Source organism: Aegilops tauschii, chromosome 3, assembly GCF_002575655.3.
Source record: "Aegilops tauschii subsp. strangulata cultivar AL8/78 chromosome 3, Aet v6.0, whole genome shotgun sequence".
In the NCBI taxonomy this organism is placed as follows: Eukaryota; Viridiplantae; Streptophyta; class Magnoliopsida; order Poales; family Poaceae; genus Aegilops; species Aegilops tauschii.
In genome coordinates, this window is record NC_053037.3 from 557214213 (window position 1) to 557241092 (window position 26880).

The following is a 26880-nucleotide window of genomic DNA, read 5'->3' on the forward strand; positions in this document are numbered from 1 at the left end:
GCTGTGCTATTTTCCTTCCCCTTATGTGCAAACATAAACCCCTGTGAGGATGCAGTAATTTAGCAGGCAGTCGACGACCAGAAGACTGCAGTCATGTAACAGTTTCTGTGAGTTGATTACTGGTGAGTTTACATTCGTCTAATTTGCAGATTTCAAGGAAAAGGAGAAAGAAAGACGGCAGAATTTTCTGGACGGTACATGTCCAAACCATATCCACTTGCCCTTGTCTGTTTGCAGGGAGGTACATGTGCAGGAGAAACAAGCGAAGAGGGTGTGGAGAAGAGGGGGCACAGCGTCTGGGGGTGAGATAATGAGCAGCAGCAGCAGCAGCTTGGCGTCCACCATTTCTGCAGCAGCCACTGCTGCTCGTCCTCGCCATGGCGCGGTGAAGCAGCAGCTGAGCGCTAGGGTGAAGCCACACCAGAAGCATGCTGCAGGCTGCTGGGAGAGCAGTGGCAGCGGCAGCAGCAGGGCTGTGGTGGCGAGGGCTGGGCCCGGGCCGCTGACGGAGATTGAGCCGGACCTGCAGGAGGACCCCATCGACAAGTGGCGCACCAACGGCGTCCTCCCGGTCTGGAGCGATTTCCTTGGTTTTCTTGTTCTTGCTGCTGTGTTGTCTGAGGAATTGGGATGACGCTGCAGTGAAATTGTTTTGCAGGAGGACTTTGTGTATGGAGTGTATGACGGCCACCACACCTATGATGAAGGCCAAGGTCTCTTATCTTGTGTATTATCTTGTATACAGAACAAATTATATGCATGCGTTTCTTTAGCTAAAAGTTGTGCTGATTCTAATGTGATGTGGTGAAACCAATCATTCAACTGAAGAAAAGAAGGGCTTCTGGGAGGATGTCTCTGAGTGGTACCAAGAAGCTGAGCCTCCTCAGGGCTTCCAAGGTACACTCACTCATGGTGCCTTTTGCTATCTGGAAACAGTATACATGTCCTTGAATCTTTCTCATTAGCATCAATGGCAATCTCTTGCAGCACTCATCTCCTGGGCATTCCCTCCCGCAGTCATCCTCGGAATGGCTTTCGATGTGCCGGTACGGATCGAGTAGTTCCATTAACCCCTATTCCTCCTATTTACATGCATCATCTATCTGTCTTGGGCTTACTGAACGGAGGAAGACTCATGGTCTATTTGTGTCACTAGGGGGAGTACCTTTACATTGGGGCAGCTATCTTCATCGTCGTGTTCTGCGTCATCGAGATGGACAAGCCGGACAAACCGCACAACTTTGAGCCGGAGATCTACATGATGGAGAGGTCCAAGCGCGACAAGCTCATCGCGGACTACAACTCCATGGACATCTGGGACTTCAACGAGAAGTACGGCGAGCTCTGGGACTTCACCGTCAACAGAGATGACCTCATCCAACCATAGGTGCCATTCAGAAATGGTGGTCGCGTTGGCTAGATTCAGAAATGGAGGCCAGTTCAGATGACATGTATGATAGTGATATAAGCACTCTCTAAGGAAATCAGGGATGGCATAGCTCCAAGAAAAGGATCTTCAAATAAAGCATCCTTGTAAAAAATGCAGAGCAAATTGTCAGAAAACACTATGCTACTAAGGATGGCAAATGTCTAAAATTGTAGAGATATATAAAGTTGCCTGTTTGGCACTACCCTCTCGATGTTACAAAAGTCTAGCAAAAAAGAATTGTCATTCTTTTTTGTACAAGTTGAAACCCTATGTCGAATAACGAAGAAAATAAACCAAGGGTGAAAAGGGAAGCCTAACAGCTCCTCCTTTTTTGTACACTTGAGTTGCACAGCTGATGATGAGCTGGCTCGCTATGACAAGAAACTAATGGGGCAAAATTGGAGCTAGAATAGCTAATCTATAACCCTGAAAGAGGAAAACTAGCTTAGCCTTTGAAATGCTATAACTTTCCATTCTTCTTCATCTTGATGATGTGAAGAGCTGGCTGCCTAGGGTCACAGTTGTGTCGCCCACTGGCATGGCTGTCGTCCTCCTGATCTCCTGCTCGCGTATCCGGTGTATCTCGGCTTCCACCAGGCTCATCGACGGACGATCCTCGCTTCTCGGGTTCACGCACCGCGATGCCAAGCGCAACAATTCCTTCATGCCTTGTGGGGTAAAGCCACTGGTCATTCTCCTATCTGCTATTGCAGAGATTTCACTTGATTCTTGAAAGTTCCGAACCTGCATATCAGAGATGGATAGTAAGCAAACTGAAACCTTGGCTCTGGTATGATGATAGATATTATGAGAATAATATGGAAAAGAGGAATTGAACAATCATCAGGAATCGGTAGAATTTACCCATTCAATAATGCCTTGATCAGACGCAGCCGTCCTTCCACTGATCAACTCCACAAGGAACACACCAAAACTGTATACATCACTTTGTATGGAAAAAATCATGGACTCCTTCCCCCTGCTCATGCAACAAATCTCCATTAAAAACAGACACGGGATGCCGATAAATTTGCTACTATCACAGGCAGCACACTGAAAGCATATAGTTTGTACTATTCACTAATGGAAGTCAAGGGATGTAATTAACAACTTTTAAGTTTTAACCCCCCCAAAGAAGAAGCTCAGTCATTACCGAGGATCAACGAATGGATCATTGAATATCATCGAAGGCGGGCCAGCATTGCCTAGTCGATCAAGTAGGCCTCGGATGCCAGTATCAGCAACTTTTGGTAAGAAATCCGCATCCACCAGGACATTAGCAGTTTTGAAGTTCATGTGAACAGCAGGAGGGGTCATGGAATGCAGGTGACTCAGGCCTGAGTAACAGTAACAGGAAAGGTCATTATATTAAGATTCATTGCATAACTATTGTGACTGAAAATGAGGCAATCCATAAGAGAATAAGCTTCTGCCAATAAAGGAAATTAGGAGTTGGTGCCGATGTATACTTACCCTTAGCGGTTCCATGAGCAATAGCAAGTCTCTGCTTGAATTCTAGCCTCACAGTTGGAGAATTGCCGTTGCCTGTAGAGGGATGGTAGAAAGATAGATAAAATTAGTACTTCTGATGCTCTTCTTGTACATCAGAACTATAAATAGGAAATACACAATGGAAAAATCACCATGCAAATGCGCAGAAATGCTGCCATTGGGGACATACTGATAAACAAGCATCTGCATGCCATTGTCCTGGCAATACCCCAAGAGATTTACAAGGTTGGGATGACGACGGATAGAAGACAGGTAATTAACCTGGGGAGAAAAGGCCAACAACAACCATGAGTTCATGTATTGGTTTTGATCTCAGGAAGGAAGGTTTTGATTTCTTACAACATGCCACTACTCTAGGAGAAAATTTTGGCACCTCATGGAGAAATTCCTGGCTAGGAGGAGAATGCCGCCTTTTAACCGCTATAATTGTGCCATCCTGGAGCAAACCGTTGTATACCTCTCCGAACATTCCATGTCCGACGAGATTCGAGCTGCTGAAGTTATTTGTAGCAGACCTTAGTTCCTCCAGTGTCATACATCTTGCTCCTTGCATGTCTAGAGTACATAATAAAAGCAGTCTGTTAAGCTAAAATGCTAATTTGACACTAGCTGAAAAACACTGAAATTAAAAGCCCCTCGAATACTAATTTGAGCGGTACCTGGAAGAGCTTGACCGGACGAATTACTCTCTGAAGAATCTGAATTCCGTCTGCCGTGCCGTAGGCATAGCACTACAATGAGTGTGATGGCACCAACTAATGCCAAACCTCCTGCAGCTCCTCCTAGAGCTACTGCAAGAATGTCTGACATCTAGTATGCAATCTCCTCCTTCAGAATAGGATAGTAACTTTTGTAGCAGCGGCGATGCAGACAGATATAACCTAAATATTAGTACATTTTAATTTTTCTGGACTTAACATTGAAGTAGCAATAACAGTAACCGACAGATTGCTGAATCGACAGCGCAGCAATACAAAGCAAACTAAACAGTTGCAGAATACAAAATGGAGCATATGTGCCATATATGGATGGACCGGTTAAATGAGAGATGAATGTGAGCAGTTGTAAACTAGGAAAGCGCATTCCGCCAATGACGTAAGCAGCACGGATGGGCCAAGCAATTATTAGCGCATAAAACAGAGAAAGGACAACTAAGTTATCTTTTGTTTTGCGGGGGACAACTAAGTTATCAGATGGAACAATGCAAACATGTTGACATTCAGAACTGAATATTGAGTGGCCTGGCAGTTCGCTCATTTTTGCCATTTATCGCATTCCTTTTATTTCCTAGATAACGTGCACGACCGTTGCAATATTAAGAAATTCCGCGCCATCAGAGGACTTCCGGGCTATAACACGTACTAAATTCTCATGCAATACAATGAGCCTCGTGAATTCTCATACAATTGTGTGGTGTTGCGTCTTGCGCCTTTTGCCTTTTATTTCCCAGACCATTGCAATATTCAAATATTTCGCGCCATGACTATTACTAATAAAATTCCCATGGTATGCAAAGAGCCTCTCAAATACAATAATCTGTGCTGCATATTCTTCTATTTGGTTGACAATGCATGATCATATACAGACACAAAAAAAAGTCCACTACAGCACTATATATAACAGGAACGCTTCGTCGCCCATACAAAAGGTTATGCGAAAGCTTCCTCTGTAGTAGTGCTTGCAAACCACCAATGTCCAATGCCTTTAACAATCCCCAGTTGTACTACATGTTAAATCGAAATTTAATAAAAGAAGAATGCAGAATTCTTCAACTTTTGTTATCTAGCAGTATGGCATTGGCCTTATGGGCGCTGAAGGAAATCATGCAGTAGGACAAGAATTGCTCCTAGTATGAAAAAAAAACAGAAGCACAACTGTTGCTCCATATGTACGTGCTACAGTACATAAATAAGAATAACAAGCACGCAGTATGATCTATAACAAATAAGCTATATCAACAAATTCCACAGCAATCATGCAGATAATATCTATCTTATCCCCAGAGCACACATCAAGCCCATCTGATCCTGGTGCAAGAAAGGAGCAGGAGCATGCAAAGACTATCAATCACCCAGAGTAGAGAGAATGTCCGAAGAATCCATGGCATACATACCTGAAGATTGACGAGGTCTCCCGGCGTCATCTCCCTCCAGGCACAAGAGCAGGATCAAACGCTGAAGCCATATCGCAAGACTTTTATCCCCTTCTTCTCCCTCCTTGTCCCTATCCTGCCATCAACAACAAAGGACAAAATTCCTGCTTGGTTCATGGCAAGAGAAAAGAAATCAACAGAGGAGAAAACCAAAATCAAGCATGAAAAATGTGCAAGGAACATTCAGATCACTATCACGGAAGATCAGAAGAAGCATGTTTGATTAGCAGAAACATCATCTTGGAAGATGAGAAGAAACATTTGCAGGGAGAGCAGGGTGGCAAGAATCCACGCATGAGAAAAACAGGGGAGGTGGAGAAACAGGGGAGGCAGGAAACTCACCTGTGGCTTCTTCTTCTTCCTCCTCCTCCTGCTCAGGTGCCTATGATTGGGAAGATTGGGGAGGGGGGAGGGGTTTGGGGGAGGACGGGGGAGGGGAGAGGGGACAGGAGAGCCAGCACAGCCAGCCAACACCAGCGGGAGGGAACCAGCAGGCCAAGTATATATAATGGTCTGCGAGAGGCGCCGCATCAAAATGTGCCTAGGAAAAACGTGAGCCGCCCGCCGCTTGTATTGGCATTGCAGGCAGCGAGAAATTTACTTACTGCCTAAAAAGGATTCTGTAAGCGGGGCTGAGCAGGTCCGCCATGGTCCATGCTGACGTCGCATAAGCTGCCACTGCTCTTAATCCCTCCTTAATTAGCAAGATCGCCTCTGCTGAGAGAGAAAAGAATGAGAGGGATGGAGGCATCTCCCAGCGCAGGCCCAATGATTGCCCCCAAAGGCGAGGCGACAGTTCGTGGGGATCGCGACACGACACCGCGCCGACGACGGGCGGCGACGCGGCCACCCATTCTCCCGATTCGTTGTTTTGTTCCTTTTCGCAGCATATTTTACTATTGGGCAATTAGTTGCATCGTATCGTGTTGTTAAATTATTGTATCATCCGATGAATGGAACGGATGAATCTTTCTGTCGATCGGTCGAGCTTAACAAGAAATGGCGTAGAAGGCGTCAATGATTGCTGGGAAGGCGCGGAGCAGAGTAGCAGGCAAATTTGACAATTTTGACCTCGAAACGAAATAAATTCACATAATGAACTGGGTGCGAAACTATTTCACACCCCTAACCCTTTTGTGTAGCGCCCGCCACGCCGGCGCCACACCCTACGGTGCAGCGCCTAACTCCGCGGCGTTGCACCTCTGTCCACCGTGGCAGCCCACGGGCCCGCACCCAGCAGTGCAACGCCTCCGAGCTAGGCGCTGCATCTGTAATGTGCAGCGCCTAGCCGCTAGGCGTTGCACGTGTAATGTGCAGCGCCTAGCGGCTAGGCGCTGCACTGTGACTTATCCAGCCACTTGGCTGGGCCCCCTCCCCCACCCCCCCCCCCCCCCACTACACACTCTCTCACTCTCTCCCCGAGCTTTGCCCCCTCTCCCACTCTCCCCCCCTCTCAAATCTTCTTCCAAATCTTGCAAATTTGTAGAATTTGTCCGTGGATTTCGAAGTCAAACCCTCCCTCAAGGTAATAATCTCCGATCCCCTTGTTTTGATCGAAGTAAAGTTCTCCCATTGCTCATTTGTTGGTAGTTTGGTGAAACCCTAGTTTTGTTTGGATCTAGAGATTTGCATGGAGATGTGAGATGTTTGTTTGCCAATTTCTATGATTAGGCTTTCTTAGTATGCTAGGGTTATTCTTATGGGTGTTCTTATGTTGGTGCTAGGGTTAGGTTTAGGGCTAGGGTTATGGTTAGGGTTAGGGTTAGGGTTAGGGTTATGGTTAGGGTTAGGGTTGTTGTTTCATATATATATTAGGGTTTGTATTCGGTGTTAATCCATGGATTAGTACTCATGGAAGCAATGTTACCTTGTGTTCATTGCTTATAGGGATGGGAAGAACATGTGTGTTTGTTCATCATGGGGACAAAGACGCCTTTTTGAAAGGCAATAAAGAACCGGACCCGGATGAGCTTGACATTGTGTTTGATAGTAGTCCTAGCTATGCGGAGCTCTTGCAACAAGTTAGGAAAGATTTGAATTGGATGGACCCTAGTGATATCATTGAGTTGGAGGGAAGGCATAATGTTGGTTTTGGAATGCACATCCGTTGGAAGACAATGCGTGTAAACTCGGAGCAACGTTGGGTTGCATACAAGGAGACGGTGGCCGAATCACTAGACAAGGCTCTTGAGTTATTTGCAACGAAGAAGGTTGAGTCAAGTTTGCATTTGGACTTGAACCGGAACCCCTCCCCTTTGGTTGCTAGTAGCCCCCCACCCTTGAAGCAAGATGAAATTGTTGAACCTCTTTTGACCCAAGAAGTGAGGCCAACATTGAGCCCGTGTAGAAACAACCAAGATGAATCTTTGCAAGAGGACAACGATGAGTATGCGGACGATGACAATGAAGTTGATCTCCATGACAACAATGTGGGTGATCTCGACAAATATCATTTGCAAGAGACAATGGACCATTCCATCCCTTTTTCCCGTGCATATGCATCGGACTCGGATGACGATGGTCCCGATGAACAAGTTGATGCGGAGGGGTTCACGATGAAGGAGGCCGAAGCTTTCGAGAAGGTATTTGGTCGGGATCATCGGACTACATTGTTCAAGGATGTTAGTCTCGCGGATGAAGCCGTGGTAGATGGTGGCCAATGTGTAGCTCTTGGGGTTAGGCCAAGCTCTCACCGTGATTTGGTAGACGACAAGAACCGGATTGCTAAAGGTTCTAAGTTCGACAGCTTGTTGGATTTGAAGATGTGGCTCGACAACTACTCGGTTACGCATTATCGTCCACACAAGGTGGTGCACTCGGACGTCAATGTGCGCTACACGGTTGCATGTGCATGTGAAGATGAAAAGGAGGTCCAACTTGGACTTACAAGAGGCCGTGGTGGTGGTAGAGGTCGTGGAAAGGAGGTCCAACAAGGAGTGGCAAGACGCCGTGGCGGTTGTCCGTGGATTGTGCGTGCAAGACCATGGAAAGGAGGTCCTACTTGGCATGTAGTGAGTTGTGTGCCAACTCACATGTGCCAAGGCAAAAGGGTGGATGGCAAGATTGTGTCCCAAGACCACAAACAACTCACGTCCGAATTCATCGCTTACAGGCTCTCGAACTCAATATCCACACTTCCAACAATGAGCGTCCAACATGTCATTGACCTTGTGAAAGCCATCTTTCATTACCAGGTGAAATACGGCAAGGCATGGAAGGCGAAGCAAGCCGCATTTAAGATGTTGTATGGTACATGGGAGGAAGCATACAACCGAATCCCTAGGTTGTTGTTAGCCATGGCCGCGACAAACCCGGGCATGGTTCATGTGGTCGAGCCTCATGGGCACCAAACAACGGTTCATGAAGGATCCATGGAGCATTCTTGCCTGTGCCATCAGCAAACATTGTCCTCGATACCACGTACCACATGTAGACACGAGCATAAGTCTTCACCATGTCCTCATTAGCATCATCGGGGCAATGAGCGAAGTTCGATGATATCCACGTGAAAGTAGCGCCCGCTGCGACTCTTTCCTTCTTCTTATCTTCCCTTTCTGGCTCCCGAGGCTCCGGAGGAACCATACCGATAAGGGCTTGCATCTGCGCGCGCCACCCTTCAGAATCGGTGGTCATACATAAAGGATTGCCATCGATAGGAAGACCGGTGATCATAGCGATATCCTGCAGCGTCACGGTCATCTCCCCGGTCCGAAGATGGAAAGTGTGTGTCTCCGGCCTCCAATGATCAATAAGCGCGGTGAGTGTTGCAGCATTGTTGGGTGGCGTCGACCGGCGGACCAACTCAATGAAAGGGAGAAGTCCTGCCTCCCTAACATAAGGTGTGTACCGCTCATCATAGCTCATCCCTCCAAGGCTGATCCCGTGAGACCGAAGCTTCAGAGGTGCAAGCTCCTACAAACAAACAAATCATAACATTACATATGGGGCATTTGTGTTTGAACAAACATACGAAATTCATAACACCGGCCACTTTCAGTATTACCCGCTGCTGCACCGACATAGCGTACGACCGGTGTTGATGGTCCCAGTGATCATCGAGAAGCCAAACCATCCTAACAATTTCAACAAAGCATTCTTGTCAACACGATTATCTTTTCAATTCAAAAAAACTAAAGTAGGCCTACTACATGCAAGATCCAAAGCATATGGTGCTTCCCCCTACTTGGGCCTACTTCATACAAATAACATGTCAATCTATGTATCCAAACTATAACATGTCAATCTACTTCTCCATACAAATAACATGTCAATCTACTTCTCCATACAAAAAACATGTCAATCTATGTATCCAAACTATATAAATAACATGTCAACCTATCTATCCAAACCACATTCTAATCTAACAAGGGTTCCCCAAATCTAATATACGCAAGATTCAAACAAAAGTTGCCCAAATCTAATACATGCAAGATTCAAACAAGGGTTCCCCAAATCTTCAAAATATAATATTTTCTATGGATAGAAAGAAGGGGATCGGAGGAGAGTACCTTCTACGATGGATTGGTGAACAAATGCACGGACCAAATCGTCGGATCGGAAGGATTTGGGAGAGGGGATTGAGAGGGGGAGTGCAGATGGCCGCCGCCCTTTTTTCTGTAACTGCCAATGGGGAGGGTGGGGGAGGAGAGGGCTGGCGCGTTTGCATATAAGTCACAGTGCAGCGCCTAGCCGCTAGGCGCTGCACATTACACGTGCAACGCCTAGCGGCTAGGCGCTGCACATTACAGATGCAGCGCCTAGCTCGGAGGCGTTGCACTGCTGGGTGCGGGCCCGTGGGCTGCCACGGTGGACAGAGGTGCAACGCCGCGGAGCTAGGCGCTGCACCGTAGGGTGTGGCGCCGGCGTGACGGGCGCTACACAAAAGGGTTAGGGGTGTGAAATAGTTTCGCACCCAATTCATTCTGTGAATTTATTTCGTTTCAAGGTCAAAATTGTCAAATTTACCCAGAGTAGCATGAGCGGGCCGAGCTGGAAGACAGCACAGGCGGACAGCAGCTGCACACCTCCTCACACTCACAGGCACCAGAGCAGAAAAGCTGCACACGCCCTTCTTCTTTCCTGGCCTGACGGACGCACGGAGGCCTTGTCACTTGTCACCTAGTGCTAGCAGTAGCTAGCCCCAGACCAGAAAGCATACGCTTCGGAACTCGGAGTGAATGAATGAGCAAATATTGCTAAATCTTTTTTAAATCAATTCTTTGATCCGCTTGTACATTACTCCCTCCGTTCCTAAATACAGTATAATCTTTCTAGAGATTCTATGATGTACATATATAGACATACTTTAGAGTGTGTATTCATTCATTTTACTTCATATGTCGTAGTCTTTATTGAAATTTCTAAAAGACTTATATTTAGAAGCGGAGGAAGTATATTTTAGTCTGCTCTACGTGCATGCATGCGCTACAGTAGTACTGCCTGCCTAGCTCGCGTCGATCCAAGTAAGATCCAAGCGATACGGATCGCCGCTGTGACACTTGCATCCATCCATCCATCCATCCATGGCGTCTTGCTGCAGGCTCCTCCCTCCGGAGTGGACTGGAGTGGAGTGGGCCGCCGCTGTGACCAGTGAGCTGTACGCGGCCATCGCCGTCACCATGCGTTTCTTTCTTCGCCTCCATCCCTACCACTCCCTACCAACATTTTTACCCCTCACTGCCATCTCATGAAAATGTAGTATTTTTTTACCTTTTAAAAATCATTACTACTATTACTATACGTAGGTACCGCTGCTACTGCACTGCTCACAAGCATGCATGCATGCAGAGGATTATTTCGCAGTCCCCAAATGCCAATTTGTTCCTGCCAATTTTTTTTTGGTCCGGGTTCTTTTGTGAGTCGCTTTAAGTTGGGGTTTTGAGACAAATGGATGGATGGAGCCGGGCGCTCTCTCTCATGGAATGGAATGCCTGCCCATCCTTGTGAGCTGTACATGATGGACAGCTGAAAAGCCTGAAACGAATGGAAGATGCCAAAGGCAGAGGGGAAGGGGACCCAGATTTCTCCCGACAGATGGAGGGAGGGAAGGGCGATTGGATTGCATGCATGACAGCCTTGCGCTGTCCCATCCTTGCTCCTCTCTTCCATGCATATAACATGCACTTGATTTTGCTTCTTAGCCTTAATTTAGAATGTTCTTAAAGGCCTTACATGAACACCCTTGGTACAAGTAAAAATTATGGAGAAATTCGTTGCCGTCTCCGACCTGCAGAAAGATATCAAGCTGATCTAAATGCTTTCGTGTTGATTCACCTGACTATTTCTTCGCGCTCTCGAGGTTCGTTGGATCGGCCGGACTCCCTTCATTTGAAAGCTAGTGTAAATCATCAAAGATTTTCAGGATTTGTCTTTCACCAAGAATTTATTCGAAATACAATATGTCAGTTCCAATATGCTCCCTCCGTCCCAAAATTCTTGTCTTAGATTTGTCTAGATACGGATGTATCTAATACTAAAACGTGAGTTGATACATTCGTATTTAGACAAATTTAAGACAAAAATTTTGGGACGGAGGGAGTACATATTAACATCGCTGGACGTTTTACTATTCGAAAACAATATACCAACAAGTTGTTGCATATCCAAAAGATTTTGTGTTGATGCACTTGACTATTTGTTTGTGCTTTACCGCTTCCCTTCGTCTGCAAGCTAGTAAAAGGCGTAAGAGATTTCCAAGATTTTTTTTTGCGGGTAGAGATTTCCAAGATTTATTGTTTAAGGAGGATTCATTCGATATATACGTGAGTTACAAGATACGTATTAATATCGCTGGACTCGTTATTACTATTCGGAAACAGTAGACCAACAAGATGTTGCATATCCAAAAGATTTTGTGTTGATACACATGACTTTTTTTGTGTGGGTAAACTTGACTATTTCTTTTTGCTTTCGACTCTCGATCGTACTCCCTTCGCAAGGAAGCTAGTAGTAGTAATGAAGAGTCGTAAGAGGTTCCCAAGATTTATCATTTACCAAGAATTTATTTGGGTTATACGTGAGTTACAAGATACGTATTAATATTGGTGGATATGTCGCTATTAAACACAATATTTGGTGGCATTGATTTTGTATCACAAAATCTATTTTTTTTGCGGGTCACAAAATCTATGTATAGCACTAATGAATTAATGGCCAAAAACAAAATCTTTGAAAGCGCGTATGAGTCACATTTCTAGATCGAATACTGAGTTATACGGTATTAATTCCGTACCAAATAATATATTTAGCCATAATAACATAATATATAGTGTACTAATGAATGGCCAAAATGAAATCTTCACATTTACATTTCCGTACAGAAAAACAAAAGGCGTAGACGTAGTGGTGGGGAGTGTTGGTGACTCGTATACGCCCACCGTCGACCGGCGGTCGGCCGGCTGTTGGCGCTCCCGTGCACGACATTTCCCTCACGTACGTGCTGTACTTGTTTGGACGGTTCATGCATGCATGACCCTGCTAGCTAGCTTCGGGCCGGTCGGTCAGAAGTTTATCTGCACTGCATCAGCAGCTTTGTTCCTACCGTACCTACCTACCTAAGGGTACGTCGTCATGCATGCGTGCAGTGTTGGGTGCGAGTGCAACACAGCTAAGCTAAACTTCTCTTTCGAGAGTGATAGATAGAGTTGAGTTTATCTTCGCGGACGGATGGATGCCACATGTATATGCGTGTCTGTATGCGTTGGGTACGTGGCCCGTGTGTCCGGGTTAGTACTACGTAGGCAGGCACGTAGCTTAGGCCAACTCCAACGCAGACCCAAACGGGCGCGGACATTTGTCCGTTTGGGGTGTGAAATGGGCGGCGACCAGGGGCGGACGGTCGGGCGACGCATCTGCGTCCAACACACAGGAGAGGCCCCAACCGCCAAACACACGCGAACTCCATCCGGCAGCTCCGACAGACAGATGCCGTGCCTCGGAGGTGAGGTGCGGGGAGGAGGAGGACGGCGGCGGGCGACTGGCGCGGCCTCAACGAGGAGCGTGGGAGGGACGGGCTCCTCCGCCTCCCTGCAGCGTCGCCCTGGCAGCAGGCACGTGCCAGCATCAGGAGGGCGACGACGCAGACGCATTTGCTCGCGGCGCACTACCGGAATCGCACCCTATGCCGACGGCCAGGCCCTGACTGGCCGTCGGGACAGGCTTATGCCGACGGCCCCCGTCGGCATAGGGCTGTCAGTGTTGGGGAACGTAGTAATTTCAAAAAATTTCCTACGCATACGCAAGATCATGGTGATGCATAGCAACGAGAGGGGAGAGTGTTGTCCACGTACCCTCGTAGACCGACAGCGGAAGCGTTATCACAACGCGGTTGATGTAGTCGTACGTCTTCACGATCCGACCGATCAAGTACCGAACGTACCGCACCTCCGAGTTCTACACACGTTCAGCTCGATGACGTCCCTCGAACTCCGATCCAGCCGAGTGTTGAGGGAGAGTTTCGTCAGCACGACGGCGTGGTGACGATGGTGATGTTCCACCGACGCAGGGCTTCGCCTAAGCTCCGCAACGGTATTATCGAGGTGTAATATGGTGGAGGGGGGCACCGCACACGGCTAAGAGATCTCAAGGATCAATTGTTGTGTCTCTGGGGTGCCCCTGCCCCCGTATATAAAGGAGTAAGGGAGGAGGAGGCCGGCCCTAGGAGGGGGCGCACCAAGTGTGGAGTCCTACTAGGACTCCCTAGTCCTAGTAGGATTCCACCTCCCATATGGAATAGGAAAAGAGGAAGGGAAAAAGAGAAGGAAGGAAGGGAGCGCCCCCCTTCCCTAGTCCAATTCGGACCAGACCAAGGGGAGGGGTGCGGCCACCCTTGAGGCCCTTTTCCTTCTTTCCCGTATGGCCCAATAAGGCCCAATACGTATTCCCGTAACTCTCCGGTACTCCGAAAAATACCCGAATCACTCGGAACCTTTCCGAAGTCCGAATATAGTCGTCCAATATATCGATCTTTACGTCTCGACCATTTCGAGACTCCTCGTCATGTCCCCGATCTCATCCGGGACTCCAAACTCCTTCGGTACATCAAAACTCAATAAAACTGTCTTCATAACGTTAAGCGTGCGGACCCTACGGGTTCGAGAACTATGTAGACATGACCGAGACACGTCTCCGGTCAATAACCAATAGCGGGACCTGGATGCCCATATTGGCTCCCACATATTCTACGAAGATCTTTATCGGTCAGACCGCATAACAACATACGTTGTTCCCTTTGTCACCGGTATGTTACTTGCCCGAGATTTGATCGTCGGTATCTCGATACCTAGTTCAATCTCGTTACCGGCAAGTCTCTTTACTCGTTCCGTAACACATCGTCCCGCAACTAACTCATTAGTCACAATGCTTGCAAGGCTTATAGTGATGTGCATTACCGAGTGGGCCCAGAGATACCTCTCCGACAATTGGAGTGACAAATCCTAATCTCGAAATACGCCAACCCAACAAGTACCTTTGGAGACACCTGTAGAGCACCTTTATAATCACCCATTTACGTTGTGACGTTTGGTAGCACACAAAGTGTTCCTCCGGTAAACGGGAGTTGCATAATCTCATAGTCATAGGAACATGTATAAGTCATGAAGAAAGCAATAGCAACATACTAAACGATCGAGTGCTAAGCTAACGGAATGGGTCAAGTCAATCACGTCATTCTCCTAATGAGGTGATCTCGTTAATCAAATAAAACTTATGTCCATGGTTAGGAAACATAACCATCTTTGATTAACGAGCTAGTCAAGTAGAGGCATACTAGTGACACTCTGTTTGTCTATATATTCACACATGTATTATGTTTCCGGTTAATACAATTCTAGCATGAATAATAAACATTTATCATGATACAAGGAAATAAATAATACTTTATTATTGCCTCTAGGGCATATTTCCTTCAGTCGGCAACATATCCGTCGGCGTAGCCAGGAAGGCCGTCGGCATAGAAAGGCCGTCGGCATAGAAAGGCCGTCGGCATAGGCCCTATCCCGACGGTGTCCGTACATCTATGCCGACGGCCCTGGCCGTCGGCAACGTTATCGCCTAACGACGGCCGCCGTCAAATGCTGACCAACGCCTGCTCGCCACGTGGCATGTCTATGCCGACGGCGTCTACGCATGCCTGAACACTTTCACATATGCATCGGGACCCGTGCGATGTTTCGGTGACATTGCTACACCCCGAATCCCCCCACTAACCAGATTCCCTCCGTGTCGAGCGTTTCCCCCCTCCGTGACACGGCGACAGCGACGACGTTCGTAACGGGGGGCAATCGATATACCATCGGGGTATGTATTTTTAGATAAGGCATAATTATCTTATGGAAAAACAAAAAAATAATATAAAGTATAAAAAAAATAAAAAAAATGTATGCCGACGGCAGCTGCGCACAGGGAGGTACACTCCCTCGGATCGATGACGCGGCATCGCACACGGATCGGTGACGTGGCAGAGGGGCATGGGCCAGGCCTATGCCGACGGCTATGCCGTAGGCATATCTCTGCCACACAACGCCCCCCCGGCTCGGATCGATGACGTGTCGACGATACGGATCGGTGATGTCAGCAACTCTATGCCGACGGCATAGCCGTCGGCATAGATATGCCGACGGCCGCCGTTACCTCCCGTCGGCGTAGGTTCAACGCCGTCAAACGGTCAGCGCTGACCCGGGTAGGTGGGCCTGGGCTATGCCGACGGCCTTGGCTATGCCGACGGGCCCCGTAGGCGTATCTCGAAGGGTCCCGACGGCCTCATCTATGCCGACGGCCCCGTCGGCGTAGATAGACGTATGCCGACGGCTTTTCTACGCCTACGACCTGTCCTAGGCCGTCGGGATAGGTCTATATATGCCGACGGGGGCCGTCGGCAACCCAAGTTTTTCTGGTAGTGCGGCGGGCGAGTGCAAGCGGCGGGGTCAAGTTGCTGTCATTGATTTGTGGGCCACTAGCGGACACGAGCGGATGAGAGGGGGCGAGGAGAGCGTCCGCTTTTGTCCTTGCAGATGCATTGTGGCCCAAGTTTGGTCTGGGTCTAAGGTTGGGCTGAACCGAAACGGACATCTGTGGACAACTTTGTCTGTTTGGGTACTCCTGTTGGGCCAGGTTTTGCCCCAAAGGGATGAAACCGGACCGGATGGGGTCTAACATTGGAGTTGGCCTTACACCTTACATATATCTTCTACTACTACCAGGATGTGCTCTTGCCATGTGTAGTGGTCAGGGAAAAAAATATCCTAACCTCCAAAAGAAAGAATTCACGGGCCTCACGCCAGCACCGAAGCCTACACCGGTGCGACATAGAAGAGGCCGCACGACCAAACTGCGAAAGATCAAGAATCTATGCCAATGTGCCATCGGCACTGCTACAAGCGCTCCCGTTCGAGATGAGGCGGCTCGAGGAAACTTTATTCGTCGGCTGACCCTGTCATCACCATGCGCCCCAAGAAAATAGGGGTATCTTTGCCACCTTATTTTTGTGTAAACTTTTATTTTAGGAACGCAAAATTTTCGGGATGGTGTTTCACATGGCTACACGGTAGCACGACTCGTTGCCATCATTTGATCGGTGCGTAGGGACCATGCGATTCGAAGTGTGCCAAGTGCATGGACAGAGTGATCAGAAGAAGAGTGTGATTGCTGATTTACGACGCGCAGTGATGACGAGTCCATTCCTAGGAGTGTCAGCTACTTTTTAATTTCCCTCCTCTTTATTGCATCGCTCTCACCCCAATCCCCATTAATTGTCTCCCCATTACTATACGACCATCAATGTTGTCTCCGGCAGGGGTTCAAGCCTAGTGCATCCACCCATTCATCGAGACCGATGTAAAAAACAAGACATAGGTACAAATTTTAGGACATGGGGCGTACTTGTGTTTTGGAGCAGAGATTGCTCCTCAAGGGATGAGGATGCTAGGATTGTGGGGCTTAGGGTAATTCGAGGAAGGCTATGGTTTGCACGGGGTTGGGTTTGTGGTGGATTTTTTGTGCACAAGCACGCGCGGGGTGGGGGGGGGGTCAAGTGATAGAGAGGTTGGATTTATGTTTGGTAATTTGGATCCGGAGGCAGGGTGGTGGGGATTAGATGAATCTGGACAACACACACACGCGCGGTCGAACAACATACAATTGGCTCAAGTGTTTGTGGATACGAGGGCCAGTTCTTAGAGGAGATGGAATATTCCCTGATGGTTTCATCCAGCGAGACGAATTAAGGAGCGGAGGTGGGTGGGATTTGTTTTTATTATTGTTGTTGTTGTCATAGGAGTTACTGGCTGGAATTCGAGATTTGTTTTGTAGTATTTTATATTGGTTTGCGCCTTTGGTGGTCCCTTTAGCGCATTCGAATTTTGTCTTGTGAATTATAGGGCTAGGTTTCCTTGTTGATAACATACCATTCATTTTCATGTGTCCTTTATTGTTTCTTTATCTAACCTATTTGTAGTCTAGCATGCTTAGGGATTCGATGCATGGTCTTCTTTGTAGATAATACACTTTTCCATCTCGAGGTGATGTGATTGCCAGTCATTGTGATGATTTCACCATTTGTGTTGATAGCTTGTTATCAGTCATTGTGTGCTTTTCTTTAACACCGGTGTCTCTATAGATTGTATTGTAATTGTCATGATTATTATTATGAAGTTTCCACATTGATAAGTTTTCTAACTTGTTCAAATTTTCATGTTATGGATTGTGTAGCTACATATCACTTACTCCTTTAGTATTTTACCATCTATGCTTATAGTTTTTGCCATGTGCTTGTCATGTTCATCAGTTTTTCTTTTTCTTTTCTCATCAATTCTTGTTGGTTCCTACAAATAGCATGTTGTACCCCATTATGTTGCCACAACAAAAAAATGTTTGTTTCACTCACCAACATTGTGATGTTATGCTGAAAAATTTAACACCTATTTTTATTTTATTTTATGGGTAATGATATTTTTACTTACTAGCTTATTACTAGACAATATATTATGTTTTTACCAAATGTGCTTATTATGTTGAGGACACCTTCTATCTTCTGTGCTGGTCTTGATAATACCAACTGTGTGTAGTCAACTCAACATGATAATATGCTTTCCTTCCTATTATACAATTTGTGTGTGTGTGTGTGTGCGGTGGGGGGGGGGGGGGGTTCATGTATAGACTCGAATGTGTAGATGCAAAATTTAGGACATGGGGCGTACTTGTGTTTTGGAGCAGAGATTACTCCTCAAGGGATGAGGCTGAGGATGCTAGGCTTGTGGGAGGTAGGGCCATTCAAAGAAGGCTATGGTTTGCACGACGTTGGGTTTGTGGCGGATTTTTTGCGCGCAAGTGCGGGATCAAGTGATAGAGAGGTTGGATTTATGTTTGGTCATTTGGAGCCTAAGGTGGGTAGGGTGGTGGGGAGTTAATGCATCTAGAGAACACACACGCAAAGTTGAACAGCATGGAGTTGGTTCAACCGTTTGTCGATAAGAGGGTCACTTCTTGGAGGAGGTGGAATCTTCCCCAATGGTTTCTTCTAGCAGTGCGAATAGAGGAGAAGAGGTGGGTGGGATTTGGTGTTATTCTTCTTATTGTTGTTATGGGAGTTACTGGCTGGATGGCGAGATTTTTTTTGTAGTGCACTTGGTGTTTGATATTGGTCTCTGCCTTCGGTGGCCTTTTTGGCGCATTGGAATTTTGTTTTTCCAGTTATGGGGCTAGGTTTCCTCGTTGATTACAGACCTTTCATTTTTATGCGTCCTTCATCATTTTTTATCTGATCTGTTTGTAGTCTAGCATGCATACATGCTTAGAGATTTGATGCACGATTTTGTTTGTAGATAATACACTTTTCCATCTCGAGGCGATGTGATTGCCGGTCGTTGTGATGATTTCACCATTTGTGTTGATAGGTTGTTATCATTCACCATGTACTTTTCTTTAACGCCCGTGCTACTGTAGATTGTATTGTAATTGTCATGATTATTATTATGAAGTTCCACATTGATAATGGACATTGTCATGTTATGGATTGTGTGGTTATATATCAATTACTCCTTTAGTACTTTAACATCTATGCTTATAGTTTTAGCCATGTGCCTGTAATGTTCATCCGTTTTTTCTCTTCAATGCTTGTTGGCCCTACAAATTGCATGGTGTATCCCATTATGTTGCCACAACAAAAATTGTTTGTTTCACTCACCAACAATGTGAGGTTATGCTGAAAATTTATGACATATTTGTATTTTCTTAGTGGTGATGATATTTTTTACTTATTAGACAATATGTTACATTTTTACCAAACGTGCCTATTATGTTGAGCGCACCTCCTATCTTCCCTGCTAGTCTTGACAATACCAACTTGTGTCTAGTCAACTCAACAGGATAATATGCTTTCCTTCCTATTATAGAAATTTGTGTGTGTGTGTGGGGGCGGGGGGGGGGGGGGGGGGTTGTCTGGTGTGGCACATATAGACTCAAAAGTGCAGATGCAAATTTTAGGACATGGGTCATACTTGTGTTTTGGAGCAGAGATTGCTCCTCAAGGGATGGGGATGCTAGGCTTGTAGGGTTTAGGGCCATTCGAGGAATGGTACGGTTTGCACAATATTGGGTTTGTGGTGGACTTTTTGCGCGCAAGTGGGGATCGAGTGATAGAGAGGTCGGATTTATGTTTGGTCATTTGGATCCTAAGGGGGCAGGGTGGTGGGGAGTTGATGCATGTGGACAACACACACACATGTAGTTGAACAACATGCAATTGGTTCAACTGTTTGTGGACACAAGTGACATTTCTTGGAGGAGCTGGAATCTTCCCTGATGGTTTCTTCTAGTAGGTTGAATTGAGGAAAGGAGGTGGGTGGGATTTGTTGTTCTTCTTATTGTTGTTGTTATGGGAGTTACTGGCTGGAATGCGAGATTTGTTTTGGCGTGCACTTGATGTTTGATATTGGTTTGTTCCTTTGGTGGTTGTTTTGGCGCAACGAAATTTTGTTTTTTGAATTATGGGCAAGGTTTCCTGGTTGATTACATACAATTCATTTTTATGTCTACTTCATCGTTGCTTTATTTGATCTGTTTGTAGTCTAGCATTGTGAGGTTATGCTTAAAATTTTGCCAGCTTTTTTATGGGTGACGATTTTTCTTTCTTTCTAGACAATATGTTATGTTTTTACCAAATGTGCCTACTATGTTGAGCACACTTCCTATCTTCCCAACTAGTCTTGAAAATACCAACTTGTGTCTACTCAATTCAACATGATGATATGCTTTCCTTCCTATTATAGACAATTTGGTGGTGGGGGTGGGGGGTGGGGGGGTTGTGTGGTGTGGCGCGTATAGACTCGAATGTGTATATGCACATTTCAGGACATGGGGCGCGCTTGTGTTTTGGAGATGAGATTGCTCCACAAGGCATATTGATGCTAGGCTTATGGGGTTAGGGCCATTCGAGGAAGGCTATGGTTTGCACGATGTTGGGTTTTTGCCGGATTTTTTGCGAGCGAGTTGGGGATCAAGTGATAGAGAGGGTGGATTTATGTTTGGTCATTTGGAGCCTAAGGGGAGACATGGTGGTGGGGAGTTGATGCATCTCGACAACACACACGCACAGTTGAACATATGCAATTGGTTCAACTGTTCGTGCATACGAGGGCCAGTTCTTTGAGGAAGTGGAATCTTTCTTGATGGTTTCTTCTAGCGGGACGAATTGAGGAGAGGAGGTGGGTGGGATTTGTTGTTATTCTCATGTTATTTTTATGGGAGATACTGGCTGGATAACGACAATTGTTTTTGCAGTGCATTTGGTGTTTTATATTTGTTTGTTCCTTTCGTGGTCCTTTTGGTGCATTGGAATTTTTTTTTTGAATTATGGGGCTAGGTTTCCTGGTTGATTACACACCATTCATTTTTATGTGTGCTTCATCGTTTCTTCGTCTGATCTGTTTGTAGTCTAGTATGCATAGTACATGCTTAGGGATTTGATGCATTGTTTTTTTGTAGGTAATACACTTTTCCATCTCGGGTTGATGTGATTGCCAATCATTGTGATGATTTCATCATTTGTGTTGATAGCTTGTAATCAGCCACTATGTGCTTTTCTTCAACACCCGTGCCGCTGTAGACTGTATTGTACTCCCTTCGTAAAGAAATATAAGAGCGTTTAGATCACTAAAGTAGTGATCTAAAAGCTCCTAGATTCCTTCATAGAGGGAGTAATTTTCATGATTATTATTACGAAATTGCCACATTGATAAGTCTTTTAAGTCATGGAAATGCTCATGTTATCGATTGTGTAGCTATATTATCACTTACTCCTTTAGTCTTTTACCATCTATGTTTATAGTTTTTGCCATGTGCCTGTCATGTTCATTAGTTTTCTCTTCTTTGCCAGTTGGTTCCTACAAATATCAGGGTTCATCCCATTATGATTCCACATCAAAAAAAGTCAGTTTCACCCACCAACACTGTGAGGTTATGCTTTAAAATTTACTACCTATTTTATGTCAATTTTATGGGTGTTGATATTTTTTTCTTACTAGATAATATGTTATGTTTTTTTATCAAATGTGCCTATTATGTTGAGCACACCTCCTATGTTTCCAGCTAGTCTTGAAAATACCAACTTATGTCTACTCAACTTAGTAGGATAACATGCTTTCATTCACATTATACAAAAGTAACTAGCTGCCAACGTCGATAGTTGTGCAAACATGTTCTGTTTGTGCAGTTTTAATGACATGATGATAAATCAAGGTTTGTGCACCGATATTGATTACATATTTAAGTTTGGGCACATAGATTGTGAGTTCCTGGTCAGACGACGCTTATCACATATGTGCACATTTAAAAATTTGCATCTAGTAAAGTTACATGGTGGGTTCCCCATTTTACCTATGCTTTATGATTCACCCTTAATTTCTATATTAGCGAGATATGCCGATGAATTGGATGACATGAAAAAATTTAGTCTTCTTTCTTCTAAGATCATCAAGAGGCAAAGAGTGATGTAGAAGTGATGATGGCGCCGGGCAGGCAAGTGGCAATGACAAGAGGGAGATGCCAACTGCCAAGGACCGGGCACTTTGTACTTGAATTTTGTCCATCACAGTTATGTGTGTTGATGGACGAGGATGACCTCTACATGCAAGTCATCCCAAGAGGGTTAAGGCACTGATCAAGGGCTTGATTCCCAGGTCTTTCAAGCTGAAGACATGCGAAAGGTGCTCATGGTTTGTGGAGTTTTGGAGATTTGCAGGTGACCTTGTATTTAACCATGGATAGCCTCAATTTGCAGCAATACATGGCAAGTAAAATGACATGTTGGTCTTTAAGCTCAAGGGAGAGGCCCTGTTCGAGGTGAAGATATTTTACGCACATACATCCATGGTGAGAGTGATCAGTTGCCCCAATCACCCTTAGCAACACCGAATCGATATGTTTGTCGTATGTCTTGCTACACACGTGTTATTTGTTGTTCTTGATAATCAGGTGATGTTAATTGTGGATTTTTGGACAAGGGGCATGCATAAAGAACCTCCAGCAAGATGACATTTTAGCTTGTTCAACACCTACAATATGACAACTTTCTTTAGTGACATTAAAGTGCTTGTACATTCCTAAGAATTTGTTTGCATCTATGTGCCCACCTTTTTTGCGTGTGATGGTTTGGATATGCTATTCATTTTTTACTAAATTACATTCCATAACATTAGTGAACAGTTTAGAATTTTTTGCATGAAAAATTATATGATTATGCTATGTATAAATGATTTGAATGTGTTTTACCTTTCTTTCTGCTCTTTAAGATTTCGAGAAAGTAGAGACGAGGAGGGGTGTGGATTAAGTGATTTTCGAGGGGAGGTATACTATTCACGAACTTTTCTATGGTAGTTTTTTTGCCAAATTCCCACCATGCAGTTGGTGAGGTAAAGCTATTCCATGGCAACTCAACACGTTCTGGTTTGGCAAGGGGGAGCGGGTATCGGTATCTTGCATCGCTGTAGTGAAAAAGACATGCACTAGCAGAGAGGTAAATCTACATGTCCCATCTAGTGCTTGTGTGTGTCCGATCGCTCGTTCGGATCCCATCTCGCGCACATCAGACCGTCACACTAAAGACCTATAGTGCATATGCTCGTGCGCTATGCATGCCCTTTTAAGATTTATAATGTTTCAGAATGGCATTCATCCACAAGTTAATGAGTTACATAAATACAGTGCATATATGCCAGGCTTGATTTAAGTATGTATTTGAATATATATGCAACGCATCTATCATCTAGTATGTATCATTGCATTCGTGGATGATGACCATGTATTGTCAATTGTGAGGTCACTACAGCTAAATAGTATATTGGTCAAACCTTCATTGAGGAACGCAAATTTATTATGTTGCCGTTTCACGTGGCTACACACTAGCATGGCTCGTGGTCGTCCTTTTAATTGGTGTGTAGGGACCATGTGATTCGCAGTGTGCCAAATGGAATGGACAGAGTTATCGGAAGAAGAGCGAGATTGTTGATTTATGACTCGTAGTGATGACGAATCCATTCCTAGGAGGCATTAGTTTCTTTCATTTACTTTCCTCCTCTTCATTGCATCGCTCTCGCCCCAATCCCATTATCTCTTCATTACTTGGCGACCATCGACGCCGTCTCCGGTAGGGAGTCGAGCCTAGTGCATGCAACCATTCATCGAGACCGAGGTAAGAAACAAGAGCCCCTTTTCCTGATGATTCGAGTTGTTTTTTGGGGGTGGGGGTTGTTTGGTGTGGATTGTATATATTCGGATGTGTAGATGAAAATTTTAGGACATGTGGCGTACTTGTGTTTTGGAGTGGAGATTGCTCCTCAAGGGATGGGGATGCTAGCCTTGTGGTGTTAGGGTCATTCGAGGAAGGATATGGTTTGCATGACATTGGGTTTGTGTTGGATTTTTGGCGCATAAGTGGGGGATCAAGTGATAGAGAGGTTGGATTTATGTTTGGTCATTTGGATCCTAAGGGGGCAGGGTGGTGGGGAGTTGATGCATGTGGACAACACACACACGCAGTTGAACAACATGCAATTGGTTCAACTGTTTGTGGATACAAGTGACATTTCTTGGAGGAGCTGGAATCTTCCCCAATGGTTTCTTCTAGCAGGATGATTGAGGAGAGGAGGTGGGTGGGATTTGTTGTTCTTCTTATTGTTGTTGTTATGGGAGTTACTGGCTGGAATGCGAGATTTGTTTTGGCGTGCAGTTGATGTTTGATGATATTGGTTTCTTCCTTTGGTGGTTACTTTGGCGCAATGAAATTTTACTTTTTGAATTATGGGCAAGGTTTCCTGGTTGATTACATACAATTCATTTTTATGTGTGGTTCATCGTTGCTTTATTTGATCTGTTTGTAGTCTAGCATTGTGAGGTTATGCTTAAAATTTTGCCACCTTTTTTTATGTGTGACGTTTTTTTTTCTTACTACACAATATGTTATGTGTTTACCAAATGTGCCTAGTATGTTGAGCGCACTTCCTATCTTCCCTACTAGTCTTGCAAATACCAACTTGTGTCTAGTCAACTCAACATGATGATATGCTTTCCTTCCTATTATAGACAATTTGGTGGTGGGGATGGGTTGTGTGGTGTGGCACGTATAGACTCGAATGTGTATATGAAGATTTGAGGACATGGGACGCGCTTGTGTTTTGGAGATGAGATTTCTCCACAAGGGATATTGATGCTAGGCCTATGGGGTTAGGGCCATTAGAGGAAGGCTATGGTTTGCACGATGTTGGGGTTTTGCCGGATTTTTTGCGAGCGAGTGGGGGATGAAGTGATAGAGAGGTTGGATTTATGTTTGGTCATTTGGAGCCTAAGGGGAGACATGGTGGTGGGGAGTTGATGCATCTCGACAACACACACGCACAGTTGAACAACATGCAATTGGTTCAACTGTTCGTGCATACGAGGGCCAGTTCTTTGAGGAAGTGGAATCTTTCTTGATGGTTTCTTGTAGCGGGACTAATTGAGGAGAGGAGGTGGGTGGGATTTGTTCTTATTCTCATGTTATTTTTATGGGAGTTACTGGCTGGATATCGACAATTGTTTTGCAGTGCATTTGGTGTTTTATATTTGTTTATTCCTTTCTTGGTCCTTTTGGTGCATTGGATTTTTTTTGAATTATGGGGCTAGGTTTCCTGGTTGATTACACACCATTTATTTTTATGTGTGCTTCATCGTTTCTTCGTCTGATCTGTTTGTAGTCTAGCATGCATAGTACATGATTAGGGACTTGATGCATGGTTTTGTTTGTAGGTAACACACTTTTCCATCTCAGGGTGATGTGATTGCCAATCGTTTTGATGATTTCATCATTTGTGTTGATAGCTTTTAATCAGCCACTATGTGCTTTTCTTTAACACTCGTGCCGCTGTAGATTGTTTTGTACTCCCTTCGTAAAGAAATATAAGAGCGTTTAGATCACTAAAGTAGTGATCTAAACGCTTCTATATTCCTTCATAGATGGAGTGATTTTTATGATTATTATTACGAAGTTGCCACATTGATAAGTCTTTTAAGTCATGGAAATGGTCATGTTATCGATTGTGTAGCTATATTATCACTTACTCCTTTAGTCTTTTACCATCTATGTTTATAGTTTTTGCCATGTGCCTGTCATGTTCATCAGTTTTCTCTTCTTTCCCTGTTGGTTCCTACAAATATCATGGTGCATCCCATTATGTTTCCACAACAAAAAAAATTTGTTTCACCCACCAACACTGTGAGGTTATGCTTTAAAATTTACTACCTATTTTATGTCAATTTTTATGGGTGTTGATATTTTTTCTTAGTAGATAATATGTTATGTTTTTATCAAATGTGCCGATTATGTTGAGCACACCTCCTATGTTTCCAGCTAGTCTTGAAATTACCAACTTGTGTTTACTCAACTCAGTAGGATAACATGCTTTCATTCACATTATACAAAAGTAACTAGCTGCCAACGTCGATAGTTGTGGAAACATGTTATGTTTGTGCTATTTTAACGAAACATCGATAAATCAAGGTTTGTGCACCGATATTGATTACATATTTGAGTTTGGGCACACAGATTGTGAGTTCTTGGTCAGACGACGCTTATCACATATGTGAACATTTAAAAATGTGTATCTAGTAAAGTTACATGTTGGGTTCCCCACGTTACCTATGCTTTATGATTCACATTTAGTTTCTATGTTAGCGACTAATACGTCTGCAACGTATCTATAATTTTTGATTGTTCCATATTGTTATATTATCATTCTTGGATGTTTTATAATCATTTTATAGCAACTTTATATCATTTTTTGGGACTAACCTATTGACATAGTGCCAAGTGCCAGTTGCTGTTGTTTGCATGTTTTTTTACATCACAGGAAATCAATAATAAATAGAGTCCAAACACCGCGAAACTTTTTGTGGATTTTTTATGGACCAGAAGACCACCAATGGGCCAGAGCAGCACATGGGGGGTGCCCCAAGGGGGCACAACCCACCAAGGCACGCCTGGGGGCCCAGGCGCGCCCAGGCGGGTTGTGCCCACCTCGGTGGCCTCCCGCACCCCCTCTTTACCCTATAAATTCACAAATATTCCGAAAACCCTCGGGGTTAACCTAGATTAGAAGTTCCGTCGCCGCAAGGCTCTGTAGCCACGAGAAACCAATCTAGACCCCGTTCCGGCACCCTGCTGGAGGGTCATCACCGGTGGCCATCTGCATCATCCCGGCGGCCACCACGATGAGGAGGGAATAGTCCACCCTCGGGGCTGAGGGTTTTTATGAGTAGCTAT

General features: G+C 45.1%; 2 protein-coding genes across 5 annotated transcripts; one reads left to right on the forward strand and one right to left on the reverse strand.

The window, feature by feature from the left end:
* The first annotated feature begins 30 nt into the window (after positions 1 to 30).
* On the forward strand, positions 31 to 1631 carry LOC109748425 (photosynthetic NDH subunit of subcomplex B 5, chloroplastic). 2 transcript variants are annotated; one of them, XM_073511081.1, is made up of 6 exons: positions 31 to 122; positions 238 to 571; positions 659 to 713; positions 829 to 897; positions 988 to 1046; positions 1157 to 1631. In XM_073511081.1, exons 2-6 carry the CDS (start codon positions 311 to 313, stop codon positions 1385 to 1387), a joined length of 675 nt encoding a protein of 224 aa, XP_073367182.1. In that variant the 5' UTR covers positions 31 to 122; positions 238 to 310; the 3' UTR covers positions 1388 to 1631. The 2 variants fall into 2 exon arrangements, with proteins under 2 accessions (XP_073367182.1, XP_020163040.1); XM_020307451.4 differs by lacking the exon at positions 31 to 122 and having other exon boundaries at positions 206 to 571.
* On the reverse strand, positions 1588 to 5568 carry LOC109748423 (serine/threonine-protein kinase-like protein ACR4). 3 transcript variants are annotated; one of them, XM_020307450.3, is made up of 9 exons: positions 5436 to 5568; positions 5055 to 5169; positions 3601 to 3788; positions 3315 to 3496; positions 3073 to 3202; positions 2903 to 2974; positions 2583 to 2766; positions 2294 to 2408; positions 1588 to 2173 (listed from the first exon to the last, which is right to left on the reverse strand). In XM_020307450.3, the coding sequence occupies exons 3-9, from the start codon at positions 3749 to 3751 to the stop codon at positions 1910 to 1912; spliced, it is 1098 nt and encodes a 365-aa protein (XP_020163039.1). In that variant the 5' UTR covers positions 3752 to 3788; positions 5055 to 5169; positions 5436 to 5568; the 3' UTR covers positions 1588 to 1909. The 3 variants fall into 3 exon arrangements, with proteins under 3 accessions (XP_020163039.1, XP_040260622.1, XP_020163038.1); XM_040404688.2 differs by having other exon boundaries at positions 3601 to 4968; XM_020307449.4 differs by having other exon boundaries at positions 3601 to 3822; positions 5436 to 5537.
* Between the last annotated feature and the right edge of the window lie 21312 nt (positions 5569 to 26880).

Coding starts and splice junctions, on each gene's coding strand:
- LOC109748423 (XM_020307450.3), bottom strand. CDS start 3,751: ATGTCAGACATTCTTGCAGTAGCTCTAGGAGGAGCTGCAGGAGGTTTG. Junction 3,203..3,314: donor GCCAGGAATTTCTCCATGAG/GTGCCAAAATTT, acceptor TTTTCTCCCCAG/GTTAATTACCTGTCTTCTAT. Junction 2,975..3,072: donor CATTTCTGCGCATTTGCATG/GTGATTTTTCCA, acceptor ATCCCTCTACAG/GCAACGGCAATTCTCCAACT.
- LOC109748425 (XM_073511081.1), top strand. CDS start 311: ATGAGCAGCAGCAGCAGCAGCTTGGCGTCCACCATTTCTGCAGCAGCC. Junction 572..658: donor GCACCAACGGCGTCCTCCCG/GTCTGGAGCGAT, acceptor ATTGTTTTGCAG/GAGGACTTTGTGTATGGAGT. Junction 714..828: donor CACCTATGATGAAGGCCAAG/GTCTCTTATCTT, acceptor ATTCAACTGAAG/AAAAGAAGGGCTTCTGGGAG.